The sequence below is a fragment of the Falco naumanni genome, chromosome 14 (genome assembly GCF_017639655.2).
Source record: "Falco naumanni isolate bFalNau1 chromosome 14, bFalNau1.pat, whole genome shotgun sequence".
Lineage (NCBI taxonomy): Eukaryota > Metazoa > Chordata > Aves > Falconiformes > Falconidae > Falco > Falco naumanni.
This window is the reverse complement of record NC_054067.1, coordinates 23,887,232-23,910,980: the sequence shown is the minus strand read 5'-3', so window position 1 is coordinate 23,910,980 and position 23,749 is coordinate 23,887,232. Positions and strand designations below refer to the sequence as shown.

Genomic DNA, 23,749 nt, shown 5'->3' with positions numbered 1-23,749 from the left:
AATATTGTTTCCATTATTTTTTTCAGGGGAGGGAGAAAGTCTGTAAACACCTACCCTGTGATGCATCACAATTTGGAGCCACTGGACACAGTTCAGCTATCCACAGCGAGCAGTGGCAAACCCTCCCGATATCTCACACCACAGCTCTTCCTGCCCACTGCCTGCCCTGTAGTGTCCCAAAATGGAGGGAGGGGTGCTCGCTCAGGGCCTGCGGCACTGGCACTGCCACCCCAAGCCCACCTCAGGCTAGGCCCTCATAATGGCGCCCGCCAGCAGCACTCACCCTTGCGGCACAGGGCCAGCCGTGGCAACTTTCCGTGGGTCAGCTCATGACGGAGATCCACAACCCAGATGGGGATATCCACCTGGAAGAACAGGTACAGGTGTTACACCACATCTCCTGCTGCATCATGCCACAACTCTATGCAGCCCTGCAAGGCTGCAGAGAACCTCTACCTGAGTGGGAACAGCCTCTTCCAGGCCACTCCTGCACCCCAGTCCCCCACCCTCCAAGGGTGGGCTGAGATCTCCTCCTCTCTGATCTCACTTCTCTGGTGGCCTAGTATCCGTACAAACTTGGGATTTTACAATTTATGCTCTTCAACGTTACTTGCAAAACAGATGCCTTTTTAGACAAGATACTGAAAAGCAGTTAGATTAAACTGACAAATCATGATAAATAATACTCAAAGCACACACACTCTAAGTTGCATGCAGTTTTCTGCCACTTTCCTACAGACAGTTAACTTTAACTATGCAAGACCTCTATTTTTAAGCTTGATCAGTTTTAAAAGGTGAGAAGCAGCGCCACCTTCCTTAGAAACACAGAAAAAAAAAATCAATTCATCAGTCTCCCACTGGGGCCCCAGACAAGGCTGCATATACAGGTGAGTCTCAAATACTGTCTCTTCTTCCCTTTCAAAACCTGCTGTTCAGAGCCAGATACAATGTTCAGTGCAGCTCGCAATAAAAGGACTCAAGTTGATCCTGCTACTACAACTACACCTTGAACCTCCCCTCCTCCACACAGAAGTGGGCAAACGTACCTCAAGCAAGAGATACAAGATGAAAATGCCTGCAAATGTGATCAAGTGCTTTTTATGTATAACCTTGCTTGTCAGAGACTAGAATTTAAAAACCACAGATTAAGCTTTTTTCCCCCCCATACCTCAGTAGCTTAGAAGCAAAAATGCGTGGTGTATGTCAAGTAAGACTATCTACATGTAAATCAAGACTTCTGATCACACACGATTCAGAACACTTTAATGATCATCACCCTTTATTACTCTTAATCTGACTTCAAAGAAGAAAGTTTTAGGCATAGTTACATCAAGCCTCTTTAAAACTCTGCAGCTGGAAAGAACTGGCATTTATAGCCATTGTTTTGGTTACAAAAGAGCGATCCCAGCTCCCTCTGCCCAGTGTTGCTAACAGACAACGCACATGCTCTCTGTATAGAAATAAGTTATCAAGTAACTATTATTAAGTATTTACCTCTTTAGCTAATTGTCTCAGAGGAATGCTGACCATTTTCTGTTTCCTTTCTGTGATCAAGTTGACAAACCTGCATGCAGGTTACAGAAAAGATAAATGACTATCAAGAGCTGCTGAGCAACTTGGGACCCCAGAGACAAATTCCCCACACGCTGTACAAGACTGTGGTCCCAGAGATGCAAAGTGAAATTAGACAGCTGAATAATGCCATCTGTCTGGGTCTCTCTGTCTCACACCACACAGGCCTTCAGAGCCCTACCTTACAAGAGCCAGCCCGTATGAGAGGATGAGCTCATGAGACTTCAATCTGCCAGACGAATCCAGGACCTTGCAACGAATCAGTTCAGCAGTGCAATCCACTGCAAGAGGCATTTTGGGACCATACCTAGAGATAAAGGACGAAAAAGCGAGCAGTCTCGCAACAATACACTCCCCCTGCAAAAAGAGTAACTTTCTGGCTACTTTTTCTGCTCTGTGGTACATAACAGCCTGAAAAATGGTATGTAGAAAGACGGCATCAAAGGCTCTTACCAGAGTTTTATTTGGAACAGTGATTACACAGCGGCTCCTTAGCACATGTTAAACGAATACTTACCGACATGGCAAGCACATACGCAATACAAGATGCCATACCTAGACTGGTCTTGTGTGCTGCTGCAGCAGTGGCAACACAGAGTAAAGTGATTTGGGGGCCCTGGATATGCTCACTGCAGCACCCTGCCTTCAAAAACCACCCTGCGAAGCTGTGGCCACACAGGGCTTCTGCCTGCCCCACTACCCTCGGTCTTGCCTGCTTCGGGACTGAGCTGCGCGCCCCAAAGCTGCTGCGCCAAGGCGCCAGCCAGAGGGAGCCCGGCCCCGGCCGTCTGCTCGCACAGCACCCAGGGGGCTGCGGCTGCGTCCCGGGCGCCCAGCGGGCCCAAGCCACGGAGCGCCGGGAGCAGCGTGGGACGGAGAGGCGGCGGCCCCCCGCCCGCGGTGCGCGGCCCGTACCGACTCTTCCAGGCCGAGACCCGGTCCAACGCTTCCTGCTGCAGCCGGCTGTCCCCGCAGTACAGCCCCACCATCACCTGGTCCCACTCCGCCCTGCCCCTCCACGCCACCACCGTGCGCAACGGCTTGAGCCGCTTGCGGGCCGGGGACGAGCCCGGCCGCCCGCGGCGGCAGGCCAGCCCTGCGCGACCCGCCATGCCGCCGCGGTTGCGCCCGCTCGCACCCAGCTTCCGCTTCCGCTCCCCGATTCCACTCCCCCGCCCCGCGCCGCGATCGCTTCCGGGGCGGAGGGAGGGGTGGGGAGGGCGGCACTTGGCGACGGGGCCCGCAGGGGGCTTGGAGCCCGCGGGGACGCTAGGCTCGTGCGGGCGATGTAGGACTCGCTCCCAAGTGTAGGGGGTCTCCTGTAGCGGCTCCCTGCAGGGCCTGCGGCCCGTGGGCTGCTGAGGCCGGCGCCGAACGGGCGCGTTCTTCCCCTGCGTGGCTGTGGGGAGCGGAGGGACGGTGAGGGGTGTCGGGCTGGCCTCAGGGGAGCGGTGTGAGGAGGGGCGGCCGGAGGATTTCGGGGCAGGCAGCGCTGCGCCCGGTGGGACGTGGAACACGGTCCCGGTGGTAGCGGACAGCGCCGGGCTTCGCGCTGTGTCTGCCGGAGCTGACTGGGGTGGGGGCCGCCGCGGCCTGAAGGGAGGCGGCAGCTGGCCCGGCTAAAGCAGCGCGGAGCTTTCAGGGTCCCCGAGCTTCCAGCCTGGCTGCACGTACCCGTGCTTGCAGGAGACTTTACCTGCCCTTTTGTACAGTTGCATCATTTTACAGGTTTTTGCAGCAGGCTGAATCAAGGACTGATCCAGGTGATAAACCGCTTATCTTTTGAAGTTTTTTTTTTAGACATTTTTTCACTGATCTGTTTGCATAATCCCAGGAATACACTTGTGTTAGACATCAGCAGAGGTAGAACTGAAATATAGGATGGGAAAAAAGCCCTGGAGGTGGAAGTCCACAGAAGCTGCTTGCACCGGTTTTGCTAGTAGCCAAGCCTGTCGGTTCTGGTGCTATCTCCAGCACTGAAAGAGTAGCTTCTTTCCCCAAGGATAGCTCATGCTTTTTTGTTCAGTATGTCCAATGTTCTGAAGCAAGATTTTGTTTGCAAAACTGTTAATAATCCTCACCAGTTTTTTTATGAGTGTTCTCTAAAGAAATGCTTACACTGGGAAGTTTAAACTCCTACTAGTGTATTCTAGCACAAATGCAGTTAACGAAGCACACACACGCACACACCCCCCAATGTAGACTAATGTGAGTATGCCCGAGTACATACGCATGTGTACCTGAGTATGCGCAAACAAGAGAAAAGCCCTGTACAGAACATTTATGAAATACCAAATACCATGGGAAAGAAACACCGAATGAGGTCTGTTAAAATACTATCTTCGAAAAATGCCTCAGTTTATTACAGCTCAAATCTCCTCCCCACTCCGCCCCCCCCCCCCCCCCCCCCCCCCCCCCGAAAAGTCCACTTTTGTTCTTTGGTGTGAATAAATGTAGGCCAAATCGAAACAAGAGTTTCGTTACTCAAAAGAAGTGTGAGGTTGAGGGAACAGATTTGACATTCCTTGCCAAACTCCTGCAGTGCCTCATGCTGTGAAAGTGAATTCTCAGAAGATATGAGGCAGGGAGAAAACTTGGAATAGAGCCCTGTTCTCTGGAAATTGAGTTGCACTTTTCATCTGCTTAAAAAATGTTCTGAAAGGACAAGCTGTTTACTGCAATCAAAAGGTCTTATTCAGAGCATAGGAACACCATGTGTCATTTTGCTTGCCAGATTATTTCTGGGTTTCAGAAATCAACTGCAGTGCAAAGGTTGTAAAAGACCAATACTGCAGTGCTGTGGAACAGATAGGATACATCAAGCTTGATCAGATCACCTGCTTCCAGAACCTCAGAGACATCAGAAATTAAAAGTATTTTTCATTTGTACTCTCTGAGGGAGAAAGATGTGAACCATTTGATGTCTGTTACGGAGATGGAAAGGCGCAAGGACTGAAACAGCAGAGATTTCACATGTTTCTTGTCCTTTTCGAGTCTGGGTGTAAGGGGAATTATGCTTGCGCTGTTGCTCTGCTTGTGATGTCTGGCTACAAGGTTGCTCAGTACAGAATCAGGAGGTGATAGGCAAAGATGGCCTGTTGCCCAGAATGTCCCGCACAAGATTGGCAGTGATTTGCCAGGATTGTCTGTGGTGTCCCTGTAATACTTGGGAATCTGGATGGTTAGGATGAGTGGGGTTACTTGCACCTGCAGGTTAAGTGCCAATGAGGAGCGAAGAAACAGACTGTTAGCTAGGTAAAAGGTCTAAATGGAAAACCTATTATTTGAAAGAAAATAAATTTCAGTGTGTCAGGGTAATGTAGGTAGTGGATTAAAATGGAAAATCCAGCAAGTGAACTGTGATGATACTTCCTCTAAAGAAATGTGAATCTGCTTTTTATTTGTATAACTGAAAAGGGAGCCCCCAGAGCCTTCCTGAACAGTCTTGCTCTTGCTGGGAATAAGGAAATTCCTTTTCCTGCTTTCTTTCCAGAGAGTTTGAAGTAAGCAGAGGTGATACCTAGGAATGTCAGCTGAAAGGGAATTTCACAGGCAGCATTCCCTTCTTGACTGGGATTAGCATCTATGTGCCAACCTTCTTCCTGGAGTAATCAATGACAAAAAAAGCATTTAAAATCAGTGGGTGCGAAGGGTTAAGTTTTGGGTCATTCAGAAATTAAGAAAAAGCCCTTTAAACTGAAAAGGGAGAGAGCATGACAAGAAGATGGGAGGTCACGTGGGTTTTTTTTGTTTGTTTGCTCCTGTTTTTTATATATTATTTTCTAACTCAAACTTGAATAAGGCACAGCCAAGAAAGAACGATGCTTTGTCTGCCTTTCTGTGGCTTGATAGTTTAATCTGTAATTGGTCCCAAGACATTTGAGCTCCACTCATCCCAAACACCATGTCCCTTTGAGGTTGTTAGCAGAGCAGTGGGTGGCGGAGTAGCCAAAACGTTGTTGCCTTCTTGTTTGACTGTTATCCCCTGGAGTAGGGAGAGGGACTGCTGACAGGGCAGAGAACAAGGCAGAGGGGCCTCTGCGTCTTTTCAGTGCTGTTTGCTGGTTTTGTTTTCTGGCATCTCTGAGGCTTAAGCTTTGGAGACCAGCCATCGAACATCCTGTTTTCACTGAATTTTCCCCTGTTCTTCCCAGTCTCTTCTCCTTTCTTCTGGTTGCAGAGTTGCTGCAATAGCACCAAGGTAAGAATATGAAACGACACTTCTCGGCTCATTTCTCACATGGTGATTGTTATCTTTGAGTAAGAGGTATCTGGCGTTCTAAGCAGATAAAGGCAAGTTTAGCTGGGATCTCAAAAATCAGTGTGCTCTCCAGAGAGCTTGGCAAAAGAGGCCAGTAATGTAACTCCAGATTTACTAAGTGCTGAATTAATCTAACCTGCTTAGAATTGTGCTGTGTGGATTCCAGTGCAGCAAGTACTGAGCAATGCCTGCACACTTTAAGTCCTTATGCTCAATCCTGTTCTCTTTGGTCAGTGGAAGTTTTAGGGCGAAGCTGCATCAAGCCTCACTTATGCTGGGATTGGCAAGAACAGCAGACGGGCAGTAATTCTCTTGTGCCACAGTTGTGTGACCAAGCTGCAGCTTCCAGCCTCTCCTGATAAAGCTGAATGAGGTGTTCTATGTAGTTCTTTACTTCTGGGAGTCTCCTCTTGCGCAGGGCTTGTTTCCCTGCTGGTCCTGGATAGCAAGGTTTGTTGCAGAAGTGTGACCTGTGACCCATGCTCAGAACTTTCTGCAAAAAAGAGCGGAGGGACAGCTGGAGTTTCTGTGTGCATGGTCCTGGCACACTGAGCAGCCATCCCTGGGTAAGAGAGTCCAAACAGGAAAAGTAGACAGTCTTGCTCTGTTACAAGAAGAGAAAAGCCAGAACTAGAAATGCAGGGCATAAGAGACAGTTGGATGGAAATGTGTAGGAAAGGAGGAGGAGAAACAGAAGGATACAGACAGAAGTGGATATGTGGGTGAAAGACAGCCCTAGTCACTGTCTCAAGAACATCCTACCCCTATTCTGCACCTCTCCTGCGTGCTCCTGAGGCTACAGAGATCATTGGTTTCCCTCCTTAGAATGAGGTTCATAAAGCAGGGCTACAGTTTCTCCCAGGTATGTTGGATTTTGAGGAGCAAACCAGAGGATGTATTACAGGAAATAAGCAACTGAGCATGCCAGAGACCTTGGCAGCAGGTTCTGGTGCTATTCTGAGATGTCAGCCAGCCCTAAAGGAAATGCAGGAATGTTCTATGTTTCTACCTAGCCCAGGAATCCTGCCTATGGATTCCAGGTAAGGAGCAGCTTCCTGCAGAGGGAAAGGTGCTTTGGCTCAGTGGGACTCTGTACAGGGAAGACTCAAGGAAAAAGCATAATTCAGACAGCCTAAATGTTCCCACCAGGCAGCAGGGTCTCTCGTGAAACTTGTTATGCTAGGCTAGACATGGGAGATTATGTTCAAAAACTTGCTTGGAGGATAAGCTGTTGATGACCTCTTTGGCACTTGAAGGTCTCTGCAAGAAACTGTGGAGAAAGAAATTGGGGGTGGAGATGAAAGAAATAGACAAGGGGAGGGATAGTGGAAGAAATGTCTTGGGAATGAGAACTTTACCTCAAATGAGTTTATTGCAATGATTATCTACAGTGTATGAACAAATGTGGTGGAACAGATGCTGAACTGTGTTCACTGTCTCCATGGGGAGAAGCTGAGAGGGATCGCAGTGCAAACCAGATGTTTGTCATTTTGTTTGATGCATCTCCTGAAAAGTGCTGAGACAATATGGCCGTGGAGCAGAGTCTAGGAACAGGCGCTGGACATGATGGGGAATGGCAGAAGTGCCTTCCTGCTTACAGGAAATGCAGGTTTCAGGTATAAAATGTGCTTTAAAAGCACTGGAATGAGGTACCCTGGAAAACCTTCCTGCTCTGAAACTTGCTTTGCTTTACTTCCTTTAATTTGTGTTCTTCTCTTTTTTACTGAAGATAAACAAGAGCCTATGAGAACTTGCACCTCCCTTCTCCCTCACAGATGGAAGGCTCCAAGGAAAAAATCATCCTGAATATTGGGGGAGTGAGATATGAGACATACAGCAGCACCCTCCAGACCTTCCCAGGAACCAAGCTGTGCAGCCTAACAGAGCCCCATGCCCCAAGCATCTACGACTATGATCCCGCCACCAAAGAGTTCTTTTTTGATAGGAGTGCTGAAATCTTCAGCTACGTGTTGAACTATTATAGGACCAAACATTTCCACTGTCCCATTGATATCTGTAGGTCAGTCTTAGAAGAAGAGCTGGCTTTCTGGGAAATAAATGAGACACAGCTAGCATCCTGCTGCTGGTTGAAGCTGAATAACAAAGAGGTGCAGCCAGAGGAGTTTAACATTTGGGATGAAAATGAACAGACTGATGATCAGTGCCTCATAGTCCAGACAGAAAGAAGGGATTTCAGCTGGCGAACCAGGTGGCAGCCAAAGATTTGGTCTGTTTTTGAAAAACCCTTTTCCTCTTTCAGTGCTAAGGTAATACTATGTGTGGAGATGGACACAGCCTGTGTCCTTTGGGATTACTGGAATGAATCCATGAAAAATGATAATGGGTTCATAGCTTTGATAAGTACACTTTGAATCCCAGATTAAAAAAGAAAATTAAATGCTGTCTTCTCATTAACAAATATCTCCTCCTTCTCTCCTGCTCTTGTTCTATGTACAAAATGCATGCTCTGTGCCTCTTTAAAATGTCAGGTGTGCAGAGCAACAAACAAGTTAGAGACAGCAGAGGACGTTTTCTGTGCTGCTGGTATTTCTGGAGCCAACATTTGGTGCCAAAGTGGCTCTCAGTGTGAGTCTGTCTGTGTTACTCCAGCTGTCAGACATTTCCCCTTCCTTACAAACTCCAATATGGGAGTTCAGGTGTTGTTTATTTTATTCCAATCTTCTCTATTATTTTGCAAACCTGGAAGGAGAAAATGCACCCCATGTAAACAAAATGATGGTGATTTGAGAAAATTAGTCTGGGACTGTACCGTGCCTGTGGAGGTGATCCTGGGCTTGTTTTGGGGCAATGAGGTTATGTGATACATGTTTGTTGAACTAATTGCATTTGTGCCCTTTCCTCCCTCTGCAGTGCTTGGCTTTAGTTTCCCAGCTGTTCATCGTTGGAATTGTCATCATATTCTGTGAGGAGACCAAGGCACAATTTGAGTTTTTTACTGCTAACTTCACCTCTATTGGCTATTCTGAGGTCTCCCACAATGACCGTGAACCCTATTACCACCAGCCTGCCTACTTGCTTCATCTGGAGCTTTTCTGTGTCCTCTGGTTTACTTTTGAGCTCTCTGTGCGATTTTGTTTCTGCCCAGACAAGAAATTGTTCTTCCAAAATCCCCTGAACATGGTGGACTTCATCTCTCTCTTCCCGGTTTATATTGAACTCTTTGTGGCTGGGCAGATTCAGAGAATGCCAAGCCTGGGGCTTTGGTTGGGCTTTGTTCGCGTTGTCTATCTCCTCAAGCTCCTGAAGATATCCAAGCTGATAGAAACGCCATTGATCCTCAGGGTTCTGTGCTACACCCTCAAGTCTATCCTCAGAGAGATATTTATCCTGCTGATGATTCTGACCTTTGAGACCCTCTTCTTTGGCTCTCTCTTTTTCTATGGGGAGTTGCTGGGTAGCCACCCCTCCTACACAGGGGAGCTGCACTTCACTGACATTCTTGTTTGCTTCTGGTGGGCTTTGATCACGCTCACTACAGTGGGCTACGGAGATATTATCCCTCTCACCACAGCTGGCCAAGTGACAGCAGCCTTAGCTGCAGTGTTCGGCATGTTAACTATTATCATCCCAATACCCATTTTCCTGGTGAAATTTAAAAGCTATTATGACATTGCTATCTTCAAACAGAAGCTGAAAAGGAGCAAGAAACTTTAACACTTCAGAACCTGCGTTCCCCTTTGCTTTTAGCAATAAACCTTCCCTTTTGTGGGAAGGGAGTGCAAGTAGTTCTTACTCCATTTACTTGCTGCCTTAGCACATTTCAAACCATTGGTGAGGCCTCAGGTTGCAGTACTTGATCAGACCTGTCAAATCCCGTGGGTCTTTCTCATATTGTACTTCGTTCCATGCTCTTTTACATGCCACAGTTTCTCTCTCTCATCTAGCTCTTCGGAGACAGGCTGTGATGCTGCATTATAGCCTGAACGTGCACCACATAGCTCAGTTCCATGACCTGGGGCCGCAGCATATTCCCTCAGCTGGCATACAACCCATGATGCTAGCTATGCATTCCATCACCTGACAGACCATAATAACACTTTGCATGCTGGGAAAGAAGATTTGTGCATGGTCCTGCTCTGACAGTGGGGAGGAAGCATGGGTGGTTTGTTTTTGGTTTTTTTTAACAGTGTTCTGTTTCCTCATTTTACCTTAACAAGACACTGCATCTGATTTGCCTGCCCTCACACATATGTAAGGAAGGCAGCAGGCTGAACTGGGTATCTGCAGTCCTGAGAGCCAGCACTGTTTGATAACCTGCTTTGCAGGCTCACAGGAATTGCTGTGGCATTTGGGTAGCAGCAAGGAAGCCCTCTGACGGCAAACCCTTTTTGGTTCCGCTGAAGTTAATGGCAATTCTTCTTGACCTCAGGGAGATCAGCATTGCATTGGACACTTCCAGTGGATCAACATATTTCAACAGTTCTGGATTTTTCTGTAATGAAGTCACTGAGCTGTTAGCTAAAATACCTGTGTGGGTTTTGCTGTTCAAAAGGAAGAACATAATCTACAGTACTCAATATAATTTTAATGTCATTTACTTCCTTAAGGCAGAGATATAAACTAGGAGTATTTATCTCTTAACTGGGTAGTCTTAATTGTTACCTATGTTGAATTTTGAAATAACAAGTATTGTTGAGGTATGAAAAAAACCCACATCCCATTTTTTACATAGCAAGACGATGTGCTAAAATTATTTTGTTTACTAAGTAAAAAAGTTCTGTATACAGTAACATTTATGTATTTAAATTTCATTAAGGCTGCATTTTAATTGTGATTTTGATTAAGTTTTGCCTGTCACTATAATTTTGCTGTTCAGGATAGCATTTTAAGGCTGCTTTAGTTTTATTGGAACAACAGGTAATTTTACTCTGTTCTAGTGCAATTACAATGAATTAGTTTTTGTAAAGAGGGAGAGAGAAAAGCACTGCAGACATTTCAGGCACAAAGCACACAAGAGGTTGAAGACACCCTGGCAGTGGAAGGAAGGTGTGGGTGTTCTCCTGCACCCACTTTTGCTATCCACAGAGTGGAGGAGTGCACAGGATAAAGCCATGCGTGCTGGTGCATAGTGATTTGTCTTAATTAGATCAAAGTAGTGATATGTTTTCTGTGGATCTGTATAGTCTTCTTGGAAATTCTTGGAAATTCTTGGAAAGTAATTGCAGCAGTTTAACAGAGATTTATCAGGCCTGTTCTCAAGTTTTCGGCAGTCTGGGAAAGGGTCCATGATATAATCATAGGCCATGACCCCATTTAAGAATCCAAGCCAAATCCACTGGAACAGTTACATCTTACTGGCTGTGAAGTTAGGAGGTGGTTCAGAATGCTGCAATGGTTATTTTTGTGTTCAGCCAGCTCTGCTGGTGTACATCCTTTTTTTCAGCAGATGCTTCGCAGGAGACAGATTTTCTGCAGTTGAGGAGAACAGCCTTCGCTTCTGCCCCCAGAAGAGGATGCTCTCTAACGGCATGTGGCAGCCCTGTTTCTGCACAGGAAGTATGATGTGAACATCAGAACAGGGTGTTGCACTGCTCTCTGTAACATGGCTCCATTCAGATCCAAATGTACATTCCTGTCACATCCGTTAGTGTCCACTCCCGTTTGTCATAAAACCAGCAGTTACAGCAGCAACATTAAGTTGACATTGATATGATGGAGGAACAGTAGTTCCTCTGGATCAAAGGATCTAACCCTGCTGAGAACTCAGCACTGGATTTATCAGAGGAAGAATACATACTCCAAGCTCAAAAAACCTGCATGGAGTTTGTGGCAACCAGAATTGGTTATATCAATAGCTGTTGTTCAGTGAAAGAGCAGTATATGGAAAATCATCATCTGTGAAGTGTTGCCAGGCTTTAGCTGAATTTCAATTCCTTAAACATAGTAATGTAGATGTTACGGTGTCCTTGGGGAGTCTCATTTTCTGAGAGTCAAATTGCTATATATATATTAGGAAAACAATGACTTAAAAAATACACTTAACTTAGAGAACAGTGCAATGAATGATATAATTCACTCCAGAGAATAATCATCCAGCTGAGTTTCAAAGTGCCAAAGACAGAAATCTATTATCCTGGCTACATGCCGGAATTGCCTCTGAGGTTTGTCCAGTCACCAGAAGATACTGTGGAAAAATAGCTTTCTGTACAGTAATAACATAAAAATCATAAAACTATCTCCGCACTAGGGTTAGGGATTTGAAAGCTTGGAGGACTGATGTCTTGGGGCTGAAAATAAAAACAGTGGTATTCAAAACCCCATTTAAGTTCTAGCTGTCATTTGTTAAAAAAAACAGAAGGTAACTGTTGAAATGGAAGGATGTAGGTGACAGAAGGACCTACACGAGACTCTGAAGTACCTGCGACTTCCCTAATCCTTAGGGTGTGTTTCACATACGCCTCAAAGCAAAGAGAAGGTGCCCCAAGACAGAGGTGTTGCCAAGATAGATGCTCCTGTCATTTGCCCAGCCCACTGCCACAAGGCCAGCTGGATCACTTCAACGCGATCAGAAAGTGGTTTCTTACATTACTGTTTTCAAAGTTCAGCACCTCCTATTGTCTGCTTTCATCCCAAACTAGACACATGTCCAAGCTGTGGCATTCATGAGCATATGTACAGATGCAGGACTAATTCCATTCCAGCAGTGAGGAGTGGCTGCACTACCCTGGTTTTGCTGTCATCTGTGTGAAACTGGTAGTCAAAACTAGGGCACCTGCTCTTGAATCGAGGCTCCTTTGGGCCTTCAGGCATCCTCAGTCTGGGACCCTGGGGGTATCCAGATCTATGTGGTCAGTGAATCAAGGATCCAGCTTACTCTCAAGACCATTTTATGGTTTGTGCATGAAAAGCCACCTCACCCCATGCCCTAGAGTGGCATAAACAGGGACAGCCTGAGAAGTCACATGATCCTGGCCAAGTTCTTCTGCTTGTGTAGAGCAGGCAGGCAGGACACATTTCTTCCATGTTACTAATTGCTAACAGCACACAGCTAAGCACACTGCAGGCAATTTCACCACGTGCTGTATAGCCCGTGTGAGACTGGTGCATGATGCACATTACTGCGGTGACTGAACCCTGACCAGTAGCCAGTGCCCACACAGCTGGTTCCTTACTCTCCTCAGTGGGATGGGGAGAGAAAATAAGATGGAGAAGCTTGTTGGTAGAGATAAAGACAGGGAGATCACTTACCTATTACTGTTACTGGCAAACCAGATTCAACCTGGGGAAAGAAATTACTGCCAATTAAAATAGATTCAGATAGTGAGAAATAAAACCCAAAATTAAGCCAATAAATCAATAAAGGTGGAAGGATTTTGATGAGCCTTTATAATGCCTCATTACATCTTTCTTACTTTTTGGACGTTACATCTGTATTAACACCTTATTATTGTGTTTGCATGTTAAACACATATAGGTGTTTTCTCTTGCTTTGCCCTTTATTGCAATCAAGTATTGCATCACCAGCACTTTCCTGTGGCATATGAAGGCACAGACTCCATGTGAGATCCTTCATTACGTACATAAGTGCTGGTTATATACAGTCACTTATCAACCCAAGTTCTGACCCTGGAATGTGCCTATGTGCAGCAAAGCACCTTTGCAGCCAGTTCACACCCCACCAAGCTGCTTACACTACGCTATGCTACACTACACTGCCCCCTTAACAGATCTCTTCTTCCCCCATACTTAAACTGTGGGAGGCTTTGGGCACGTTCCTTATTGCAGGCAGGTGTGCACAGAACTGATTTGCAGATGAGCTCAGAGAGCCAGATTTAGTGTTAGTGATTTCCTCACTACATTTTAAGACACAATCACTCTGCAACCTGGCACCCAGACAATGCACAAAGCCCTTTCTTTATCTGCACATCCGGGGCTCGGGAGCGAGCAGGAAAAGCCTGCACAGATTTCAGAAAGAGCCCTTACGCTTTCCCCTCCCCATTTTTTCTGGGCTTAACGCCACCCCTTCACTCCTGACTCTTCTGCCTATCACACCACCCACCCAGCTGACGGCCCAGCTGCCCTGCTGGGGCCTGCCTGGGCCAGCTGTGCCTAGCCCAGGGTGCCCTGGTCCCCTGCAGCCACCTGCACCCAGAGCTGCTGGCACGACGCGCATCCTGTCCCAAGAGCACCGGGCTGCAGTGTGGCACCGGAGCCCCGCTGTGCTGTGGCAGCCCGGTGAGACAGGGGGAAAAGGTCACGCTCCCAGGTGAAGGTAAGCACAGGGATGAAATAATCCCTAATGCACAAGCTCATCTGCCGCCAGTTTACCTCAGCAAACTTTGCCTCCAGTGATGAGTCCTGGAGCTAGAAACCAGGGTGGGGGTGTGTTGCCAGTACAGGCTGTTCCTGTCAGCCCAACTGCTGTGCCATTGCTGTTTTCATAGCTGGACCATGGACACGCGGCCCTTGGAGAGGGCATGGTAGGCTCTTTGTGAAAAAAGGGGAGAGGATATGAGCTTTGGCAACAGACTATGAAAAAGCCTGCAGCAGATTTCAGCACTGAGAAGGCTGGGATTCATGGCAGAAAGCCAGAGAAATGGCTGGCATTTTACATCAGTGCATTGCCCTGACCCAAAAACCTTCAGCTTCCTGGTCACCAGAGTGCAGGGCGTTGCAAGGCGTTCTTTGCTATGGCATCACCTACTCTGTGGGATTCAGGTAAGAGTCTTTCATGTACAGCGAAAGTGGAATTTGTGAGGATTCCCACCCCAGAGGGGTCTCAGCAGTTGGTAATGTGCTTTTATTTTGAATCAGAATAAAAAGTCAAAAATGGCTATCAGGGAGGCAGAAGCCAAGCACAAAACCACAACAGCCAGAGCAGGGTCTTTGTCAGCCAGGACCCAGCTACATAGTACCAAGTGAGGTCAGCACCTTGCAAGTCCGTGGTGATAAGAAGTGAGTCTGCAAATCAGGACCATGTCCAGTGACAGTTACCAGGACCACGCAGTCCGGTGATCACCAGGTAGATCCAGAGTGAAACAGACTCTTTGAGAATACCAAACTGCCTCATTTTGATTCAGTAAAACCACTTGATTGCAATAAAGGCAAAACAAGAGAAAATGTCTGTGTGTTTAACATGCAAACACAATAATAAGGTATTAATACAGATGTCCAAAATAAGGAAGTGTCGTGAGGCATTTCTAGCTCATCAAAATCCTTCTACCTTTATTGATCAGAAAGGAAAAAAAAAACCACTTTTCACAGAACCATAGAATATCTCCAATTGGAAGGGACCCACAAGCACCATTGAGTCCAACTCCCTGCTCCTCAGAGGACTTCCTTAAACTAAGTCATATGACAAAAAGCACTTTTGACTTCTTTCATGAAAATATCAGCAGAAAGAACACAGTCCTGCAAAACAGCTTAGGATTTCTCAGCAGAAAATTTCCTTGCACATGCTGACCATTGCTGCTGACTTGTGCAGACCTCTGAATCAGGACCGAAGAGATACAGCTTCCCCTCCTTTCATGTTCCCAGTGCTCCCCAGTGTGGAAGGATGAGGAGTTGCTTGTCACTGGGAAATGCCGGCACTGCTTCACACAGTACAAAAGTGATGGGGAAAAGGGGCCTGTTCCTGGCAATGCAGCTTTGCCAAAGCATACGAGAGTTCCTTCCCCTCTCTAGACCATGCTTCTCTCCCTCTTGTGGAGCCTCTTACCTGCAGATTTCCCAAGCAAAAGGAGCACCGCAAGGAGTTGTATTTAGTGGGTGGCAAGGGGGATACATAGCTGCCTGCTGGCTTTACCCGCCATAAGAGCAGCTTGTGGGACAGTTCCCTGATGGCTCCAGCACAGACCAACAAAGGCTTATCCGTGCCTGTGGCCAGCTCCTTTGGCCCTGCCTAGGAGTTGGAAACTGCAGCCCTGATCAGCTTTCAATCTCTTTTGCAGTGCTTGGATGCGAGCAGGGAGTCAGGTCTCAGGCCACAGGTGATCTAGGAGCCAATAAGAGCAACGGCATGGAGATGGATTGTACTGGACTCCCAGGCATGATTTTTAGGTAGGTGGTTTTCTTAACCAGCCATGCTGTGCACTTTGTGCTTAGAAGCCACTGTCTCCCTAGGTTGCCGTATTCACCTGCAAAGCTTGTTTTCTTACCGTATTCCAAAACTTTCTTCTTTCACATAAAAATTAAATGTTTAACACAAATTTTCTCACAATGGGTTAAGGACCAAGCTGTTTTTGATGCCCTGCATGATAAATAAATTCATGGCCATGAGGGCTCTGCTAGACCCCCACACCCTTTGCCACTTCCACATGAGCTTGGTTTCCAAGTTAGGTTTCTTCACAAAGAAATGTGTTTTGTGGCTGCTCCCCATCCCAGCCAAGCAGTTTCAGACTAGTGTAGTCCACTCATCAGGAGCAGCAGAGAGAGGAAGAATAAAGCCTTCTGCAGCAAGACAAAATGAGCCATCCAGGTTATCCGTTTTCTTGCTCGAATGAGATTTTGAGGCATAACTGCACAAAGCGATGTTCTTTGCTGCCACTGCAAGTGGGAGCCTGACCAAAGTAGCCAAGTGTGCTGTGTCCCACACCCTTTTCTTGCGATGATTTGCAGCCGGCTTCGTGCTCCATCTCCCTACTCCTTTTGCCACAGAGTGGCAGCAAATTAACAGGTGCAGTTTGATCTTGTGTCTTCTGACACAGTTGCAGAGCTTGTGAGGTGAGCAGGACTCAAACTGAGGTGGAGGACTGCTCACAGTGACCATTGGTCACTGCTAGATGATACTAACTCCTACTTGCTTCCCAGCTGGTGATATCCTGGAAGCAGTTAAAAATTCAGTACTCCAGTCCTTCTCTTCTGAGTCTGTTCTATTAATATTGTCTGCACTCGATGCACTGAATTTCCAGTGATTTTAGCCATGCTAACTCCATAGAGTCTCCAAATACTCCAAAGCATGTGCTTGCTGCTGTGCTCCTTGGGCTTGTGACAGCTCTGTGCTCCCTGTGCTTTGGACCTTGTGTGGTTATTGGACCCAGCCTGCCCAAGGCTGGGATGAACAAGCCGTAAGCCCCATGCAAGAAATCTCTTTGTTAAGTGTTTCATTACAGGAACGGCCAAACCCTGTCCACTGCTTCTCTCTTCCCCTACTACAGAGGCGGATACTGGTTGTAGAAGTGACAGGCTGTCAGGCTTACTGCACCCATGTGTCCTGGTTTCAGCTGGGATATTGTTAGTTTTCTTCTCAGTAGATGATGCAGTGCTGTGTTTTAGCTCTGGTGTGAGAACAGTGTTGAATAACACACTGGCGTTTTGGTTGTTGCTGGGTAATGTTTATACTAAGTCAAGGTCTTTTCAGTTTCTCAAGGCCCTGCCAGCGAGCAGGCCAGGGAGTACAAGAAATTGAGAGGGGACCCAGCCAGGACAGCTGACCTGAACTGGTGAGAGAGGTATTCCATACCATGGGGTGTCATGCTCAGTATATAAACCAGAGTGGTTTGCTGGGGGCTGCCAATTGTTGTTCGGGGACTGGCTGGGCATTGCTGAGCAGGGGGTGAGGCTTGTTGTACTGTCCATCACTTGTTTTCTTTCCTCCTTTCCCTTTGGATTTCATTCCTCTCTCCTCTCCCTCCTTTTCACTAAAATGTTATTGTTATTATTATTGTTATTGTACTTTTGGTTTTATTTTATTTCAAGTATTAAATTGTTTTATCGCAACCCATGAGTTTTACATTTCTTTCCAGCTCTCCTCCCCATTTCTCTGGGTGAGGGAGGAGTGAGTGAGTGGCTGCATGGTACTTGGTTACCAGTTGGGGTTAAACCATGACACCATGAGATGGATGAGAGGGGCCACTGATGCAGCTCAGGACACTTTACAGAGAGGAACACGCCATGTTCTCAGGTACCCTGAATGCTGCCAGCACCGGTAGCATGGTGAGAGCTTGTTTGCCAGTGAGGGCAGTGACTTTCCTGGGCCCTTGGGATGTGGAAACTTTAGGGTCTGGTGCAGCACACTCCCACAGTCATTCAGCCTGCATCTGCACAGGGCATCTGTGCAGCTGGTCTGTGGGCAGAATGACTCAGGAGCAGAGGGAAATTCAATTGCGGATGGTGAAGTCAGAGCCTGGTGAAGCCCCAGGCTCTGACTCACAGAAAGCAAAATGCATTGGACGTGTGTGGGAAGTGAATGAAAGTGCCCAAATCTGGATGTTTCTCAGGATGCAAGAAAAGTACCTTCAAGAGATACCCTGACTCTCAGATGGCCATACTATTAAACTTTTGCTCACTGAAGTGCAAGTAGTGCTCTTTCCAGGTATTTCTGCCTTTGTTTCTGTGCAGTTGTAGCACTGTTCTCCTGGACATATTTTGATTTGATGTCGTTGTGCTTGTCTGAAATGCTTTTAATTCAGATCCACAAAGTTTGCAAAGAAGTGGTGGAAAATCCTTGGTGACTGAACGATGGGAGAGTGTGTGTGTGTGTGTGTGTGCGAGTGTGTATGGGGGCCTCTCCACTCACTGTGGCCAGGCAGCTTGTAACCACTCTGATGCTACCACATGTTGAACAAACCTGTTTTCAGCCTAAAGGTTGTGCCTGGAAAAACAACTGCTGGTGGTAAGGCTAAATTCTTCCTACCTAACACTTTGAGTATCCTTCTTTCAGCCTAGTCCTACCTTCAGAGGAGCATTGGAGAAAAACTGGTGAGGAGTGGACTCTCTCTCACAATTCCCCACCAAAGGCATTAATTGCAGCCACCCTGTCTCCTGGCTGCCAAACTGCAGAAGTCATTCTCCAGTGAGGCCACATTTGTGACTATTTAAGAAGGAGGCACGGATCATCTAGTGAGGTCGACTTTAATCTACTGCTTGCTTGGGTTTCTCTGAAACAAATCTCCATCCCACCGTTTATTAGGGAGCGAAATATGAAGCAAATATCCTTCCTTCATTCCAGCCTCACAGAAAGCTGACCCTCTGTGCCCTCTGTGTTAGCAGTGTTAAGAATCATATACGTATCTATTCACATGGTTCCTGGCAGCCAGCGTGGTTTCATGGTGTAGATCAGGTTGTAGTTTTAGGCTATGGCTTTCTGTCTGTTAAAAACCTTGTGACAGAGTGCACAGTTCTCTCTTTCACATTGCTGCCTCAGAGGTATATTTAATAATAGTAATTAGAGTGCGCAGGACTCTTCATCCTTAAAGGGCTTCCTAAAGATGAGCTAATTAGTCCACACAACTTACCAGTGGGTAAACCCTTACAATATTTCTTTGAGATTATTAAAGAGTGGAAAGCCTATGTGCATCATTCAGCAACACATTTGACATTGTGCTTGATTTTAAGCATGTCTGGGAGTGAAGTACCTGTTTAAGTGGGCTTAAGAGCCCAGCTACCTGTTTGGGGGAAAAGCTTCCAATTGATTCTGGACTAGGATAGACCCATGCTGGAGGATAACGAATGTGTGAGCATAGCTGGGATGGTCTTTCCCTCACAGCCCTGATTAGCTGCCTCAGGTAATAACATCCTTGGTAATAACATTGAGGACATAGTACCAGCGGCTTTAATGCAGTTTGTGTCAGCTTGTCACTGACTACTGGGAAGTATTTGAGTAACTTAAATAGGTGAACTCACATCTTCGTGGTTCCTGTTCCTTCCGCTAACTGCTACAACTTGCACTTTACACTTGCAGCACAGATGCAAGGTATAAGTGTCTCTGTATTTTCTGCTAAAATTTTTTCCTGCCTTTCCGCTCTTGAACTTTATGAAGTGGAGATCTGCAGTTTCTACATGCGCTGAACAGAGCCATTGTGCTCTGAGAAAGGCTTCCTGCATCTAGGAGTTTTGCAAAGTGACTGTCTCGGGCTTTTTGCTTGCCATTTGGGAGATTTCTTGGCATGATTCAAAGCTGTCAGTGTGGCTGGTGTTGCATGAATGGAGAGAAATAGGCAATAGAAATAAAATAATTTTTTTTGCTCCTGTCTCCCTTCCTACCCTATTCATGTCTAGACTTAGCAGGATAAGATAAGAAAGGAGCAGGGAGATGCAGCAGAAAAGGGAAGTGCACAGTTGCATCAGACAAGCCTCCATTTACCTCCATCCGCTGGGACAAGCGTGACCTCATTCTCTGCCTTGGTTTCTATCACTTCTGCCTGAGACTTGGTTGACATCTTAGAGTTTCAACAAGGATAAACAAATATACCACTTTGTTATCCAGCATTTTTTCAGCTCCAAAGAAGTATCATTTGGGCTGAGGATGGTTCATGGCCCAGGTCAAGATGGTGAACCCTCTCACTGGACAGAGGAAGGCAGGTGGATGTCTCCTGTGTTGGAGTCATGTGTTCCTCAGTCAGAATGCAATGTCTTTCCTATCTGCAAGAGAAAGCAAATGTCCCACTGAGTGAGCTTACCAGGGCCTGTTTCTGGGAGGCACTCAGTTACGCCCTGTCAGAGGGTTGCAGGGAGAGGATGCTCGTATGGTTTCAGGAGATGCCCTTTCCACTACTTTGCGGCTGTAGTCAGAGGACCTCATGGCCAACACACTGAAAAAACATACACAGAAAATAAGGATTTTAGAGCAGAAAGCCCACTCCTTGCAAATCTATCACAGTTGCCAAAGGTGTCAGAAAAGACCTTTCTCCACAAGGATGGCTAAACACACACCAGGATCTTTATATGCAAGCCATGAAATTCCTGTGTCATGGAAAACCAAGGGTCAGGAGAGCTCAAGGAACAGAGACAGGGCTCCTGTGGGTCTCTACCATTTCCTTGCAGCAGGGTAAGTTTGCATACAGTCTAGCAAGGTACAGGTTAGAAATCAGCCTGATTGTATACCCTGCTGCTCCAGTCTTTGTTTCTGTATGTCATACACCAGGGACCTTTTTACCTGTAAAAAGTCCAGTTCTCTCCTGAACAGGGAGAAATGATGTGGTCTCAGTGATATCCTGTTATCACATTAATTGCATACTGTGCTAAGAAAAAAATAATCTTTAAAAGTGAATTGCCCTTTCAGTTTCATTGGATACCTTGTCTTGTGACAGAGTGTAAATAAGAGACCCTGGCTTACCTTGAAGTATGCTTCTTTTACACATCTTCATTTACAGAAAACTCCTCTAATATTTGCCATCTTTCTCATCTCAGGCTTTCTTCCACATTGCAGTAAATGACCTGTGTCTTCAGGCATCCTCCTTCAGCTCCAGCAATCCTGATGTCTGCTCTAGAGTTAGCCACCTCAGCCCAGAGTTAGCTGCTCCTTAGCGTCCCCCAGGTCTGAGCTGCTCGTGTGAGCTCTGCTGGCCCTGCACAGCAGCAATGAGTTGGGAGGATAAAGTCCAGGAAACATGAACTGCCCCAGAGCGAAATAGTCCAGCAGTGCTCCTGATTTTCCTCATTGGAGTCCCTTGTCTTCTGGATACTTCCTTACATCTTCCTCCTTCTTCCTTCCATGTTAGCAAGCTGGAAAAGATAGAACATCTAACATACATGCTGTGCATCCCTTATCCAAGCAGTGCCTGAAGCCCAGCCTGACCCCAGCACCTTCTTCACTCACCTCTGACTGAAAGCTGATGTTGGCCTCAAACTGTGGCACAGGCTTAGGTAAAGTTCACTTGCACCCTTCCTCTGCCCCAAGCCCTGAAAGTGTAGCTTCCTCCTCCTAGGGGAGGCCCTCAGCTGACGCCATATATTTTCAGATGTGCCTGTGTGGCAGGGAAATTCAGAAGGAAAACTGTGCCAGGGAGATGTCTCCTGTGACTCATCTGTGCTAGGGAGGGGAGGGTTTTGCTTTCATGCCTGCAGCTCGGAGAGGCCCATCCTCTAGTACTGCAGCAGGCCAAGTCTCTGACTCGCGTCTGGGCCGCTGTGCTAATCCTGTGCCGTGCCAGCGATACAAGGGGAATCATCCTTTGAGAATATGCCTTTCTGTCTCCCGCCCCCACTTTCCTTTTGCCTCCTTCAGTGTTGTCACCTTGTAGTATTTTAATCAGAGGAAGCAGACATATCAAGGAAGTCAATGGCAGGGGTGAGGTGGGTGGGTGGGGTGAAGAGGAAGAGGAGGAAAATCACATCACAACCCAGTCTGCCAGTGTAAACATTTGATGATTTCCTGTTATTGTAGCCTAAAATGTACCATGACATCATTTGCAGGCCTCCCAGAATCACGCAGAAGGAGGAAAAGCCAGCATTCCCAGCCCGCCCCCAGTGTGAATCCAGGGGATTCAGACCCTATAAGGCAGTGAAGCTCTACAAATAGCAAAGACAGAGTTTCGAAAGCTTTTTTGTTCTTGGCAACGTGGAAATTTCACAAACAGGAAAAACTGCTTTTACTTTTCCTAAAGGGGAACTGTTTATGCCTCATGAAATATTGATGCATTGAACCGTGGTAACTTTAGAAGCAGAGCTGAAATATAAGAAAACCTCAGAGCTGAGGACAAGCACAGGGGAGCCCCTCACCAAAATCACGTCAGTTCATCATTCCCAGCCATCCACTCTTTTATAGTACCCACTTTTATTCCAAATCACGCTACAAATGAAGTAGTTAAGTCTTAGATGTGGATTATAAAAGCTATGGATTATATAAAACAGTCCAATATGGAAATAATTTGATAGTTTTTGAAAGGTGAAGCTAGCCCTCAGTATTGCAGAGATTGCCAGTGAGATATTCTTCCTCCTTTCCTGAGCATTAAATCAATAGAGGCATTTACCCGGAAAGCAAAGAGCCAAGCTCTTCTGAGCCTGGATACACAAAATGTCCTGGAATTTGACCCAGTGGGCCAGGTCTCTGTCTCATTTACAGTCAGATCTGAATCACTGCACGCAGTCTGCACCGCCGTAAGGAAGAACAGAATTGGGTTTGCAGAGATGGGCTCTCATAGCTTTTCTGAGGGGGATAATAACTAGGCTGGTTCCACACCACACCCTTCTGCTATGATCTCCTTGGACAGCCTCTCAGATAGACCACAGTGGGACATCTGCAAAATTTGTTTCTTCTTAACCAAGGTAACAAACTTCATAAATATAGTGCTGTATTCATAATCATTTGGACTCACACCCTCCCTTGCCAACTGCTTGCCAAACATCAGTAATTATAGTGTAACTTTTTGTTCTTGAAATGGGAGAGATTAGCATTTTCACATTATATGTAAGAAAACTGAGTCACTGAGATTAAATGAACTACTAGTTTACAGAATAGAATGTATTCTCTTAATGTGGGCTTAAGCCAATCCTATACTTCCAAATAATATCAGAAAATTAGATTTGTCTTACCATAAAGTAGACTAGGAAAGTCTGAAGGAGCCAGCCTAGAGACGAATGATACAAACAAGCCTAGTATATAAAGCACGCTTGGGACTGACATTAAAAAGAAACACAATGGTCTTGCAATTTACTGGACAAAAAATAATAACGATGTATAAGTTTTGCTGTTACCACTCTTACTTGGACTTACTGGAATACAAAAGTGGATTGCTCCCCATGAGCTATTTTTGGATAGGAGAACCAAGCCATTCAATTCTTCACCAGGCTGAGCTCTTTTCAAAGCTGTGTATACAAGATGACCACCACTCATTAAGTAGTTCGCTCTTCATTCCCAACACTCCAGCGTGCAACACTGGGAACAGAAGTGAACTCAAATTTGGGCACAGCTATGTCAGGACCCTGCATCCAGTGAAACCATGGGCTAGGTTCTGATGACAGCATCAGGAGCCTGTGTGTTTATGCCCATCTCTGCTGTGAGCAAGGCACCGGGAGAGCAAATTGCTCAGATACCACTGTGAAATTGTGGTGGTCAAGGCCTTGAATTAACCTCTGTTATTCCCAACCTCGTCAGAGTGCTGAGGTTATCAGGTGGGCTTGGCAATGGTGCAGAGGAGAGGAGTTCCTTCCTTTAAGCACTGGACTTGCTGGATCCAGCATGCAGTTGTTCCGTCTGGGGTTGTTGCTGAAGCATATGAAATGTGGTCCCGCTAA

At 46.5% G+C, this 23,749-nt stretch overlaps 2 protein-coding genes and 1 long non-coding RNA gene across 6 annotated transcripts in view; 1 reads left to right on the top strand and 2 right to left on the bottom strand.

Annotated features, from left to right (window-relative positions):
- LAS1L (LAS1 like ribosome biogenesis factor) overlaps positions 1 to 2,699 on the bottom strand; it is a 28,546-nt gene extending 25,847 nt beyond the window's left edge. Inside the window, exons 1-4 of the mRNA XM_040614233.1 lie at positions 2,488 to 2,699; positions 1,754 to 1,879; positions 1,495 to 1,564; positions 284 to 365 (exon numbers count right to left, since the gene is read on the bottom strand). Of these exons, the coding sequence (XP_040470167.1) occupies positions 284 to 365; positions 1,495 to 1,564; positions 1,754 to 1,879; positions 2,488 to 2,684 (475 nt within the window). The 5' untranslated portion in view covers positions 2,685 to 2,699. The remainder of the gene's footprint in view (positions 1 to 283; positions 366 to 1,494; positions 1,565 to 1,753; positions 1,880 to 2,487) is intronic.
- A 122-nt stretch (positions 2,700 to 2,821) lies between these two features.
- Positions 2,822 to 12,109, top strand: LOC121097542 (potassium voltage-gated channel subfamily C member 1-like). 4 transcript variants are annotated; one of them, XM_040614633.1, is made up of 5 exons: positions 2,822 to 3,335; positions 5,727 to 5,773; positions 7,225 to 7,449; positions 7,563 to 8,100; positions 8,705 to 12,109. In XM_040614633.1, the coding sequence occupies exons 4-5, from the start codon at positions 7,609 to 7,611 to the stop codon at positions 9,506 to 9,508; spliced, it is 1,296 nt and encodes a 431-aa protein (XP_040470567.1). In that variant the 5' UTR covers positions 2,822 to 3,335; positions 5,727 to 5,773; positions 7,225 to 7,449; positions 7,563 to 7,608; the 3' UTR covers positions 9,509 to 12,109. The 4 variants fall into 4 exon arrangements, with proteins under 4 accessions (XP_040470567.1, XP_040470570.1, XP_040470569.1 ...); XM_040614636.1 differs by lacking the exon at positions 7,225 to 7,449 and having other exon boundaries at positions 7,609 to 8,100; XM_040614635.1 differs by lacking the exon at positions 7,225 to 7,449.
- A 5,458-nt stretch (positions 12,110 to 17,567) lies between these two features.
- Positions 17,568 to 21,646, bottom strand: LOC121097674. Its single transcript, XR_005831036.1, has 3 exons — positions 21,333 to 21,646; positions 20,850 to 21,256; positions 17,568 to 20,155 (listed from the first exon to the last, which is right to left on the bottom strand). It is a non-coding gene; the product is annotated as an uncharacterized LOC121097674 (long non-coding RNA).
- Positions 21,647 to 23,749: the final 2,103 nt, after the last annotated feature.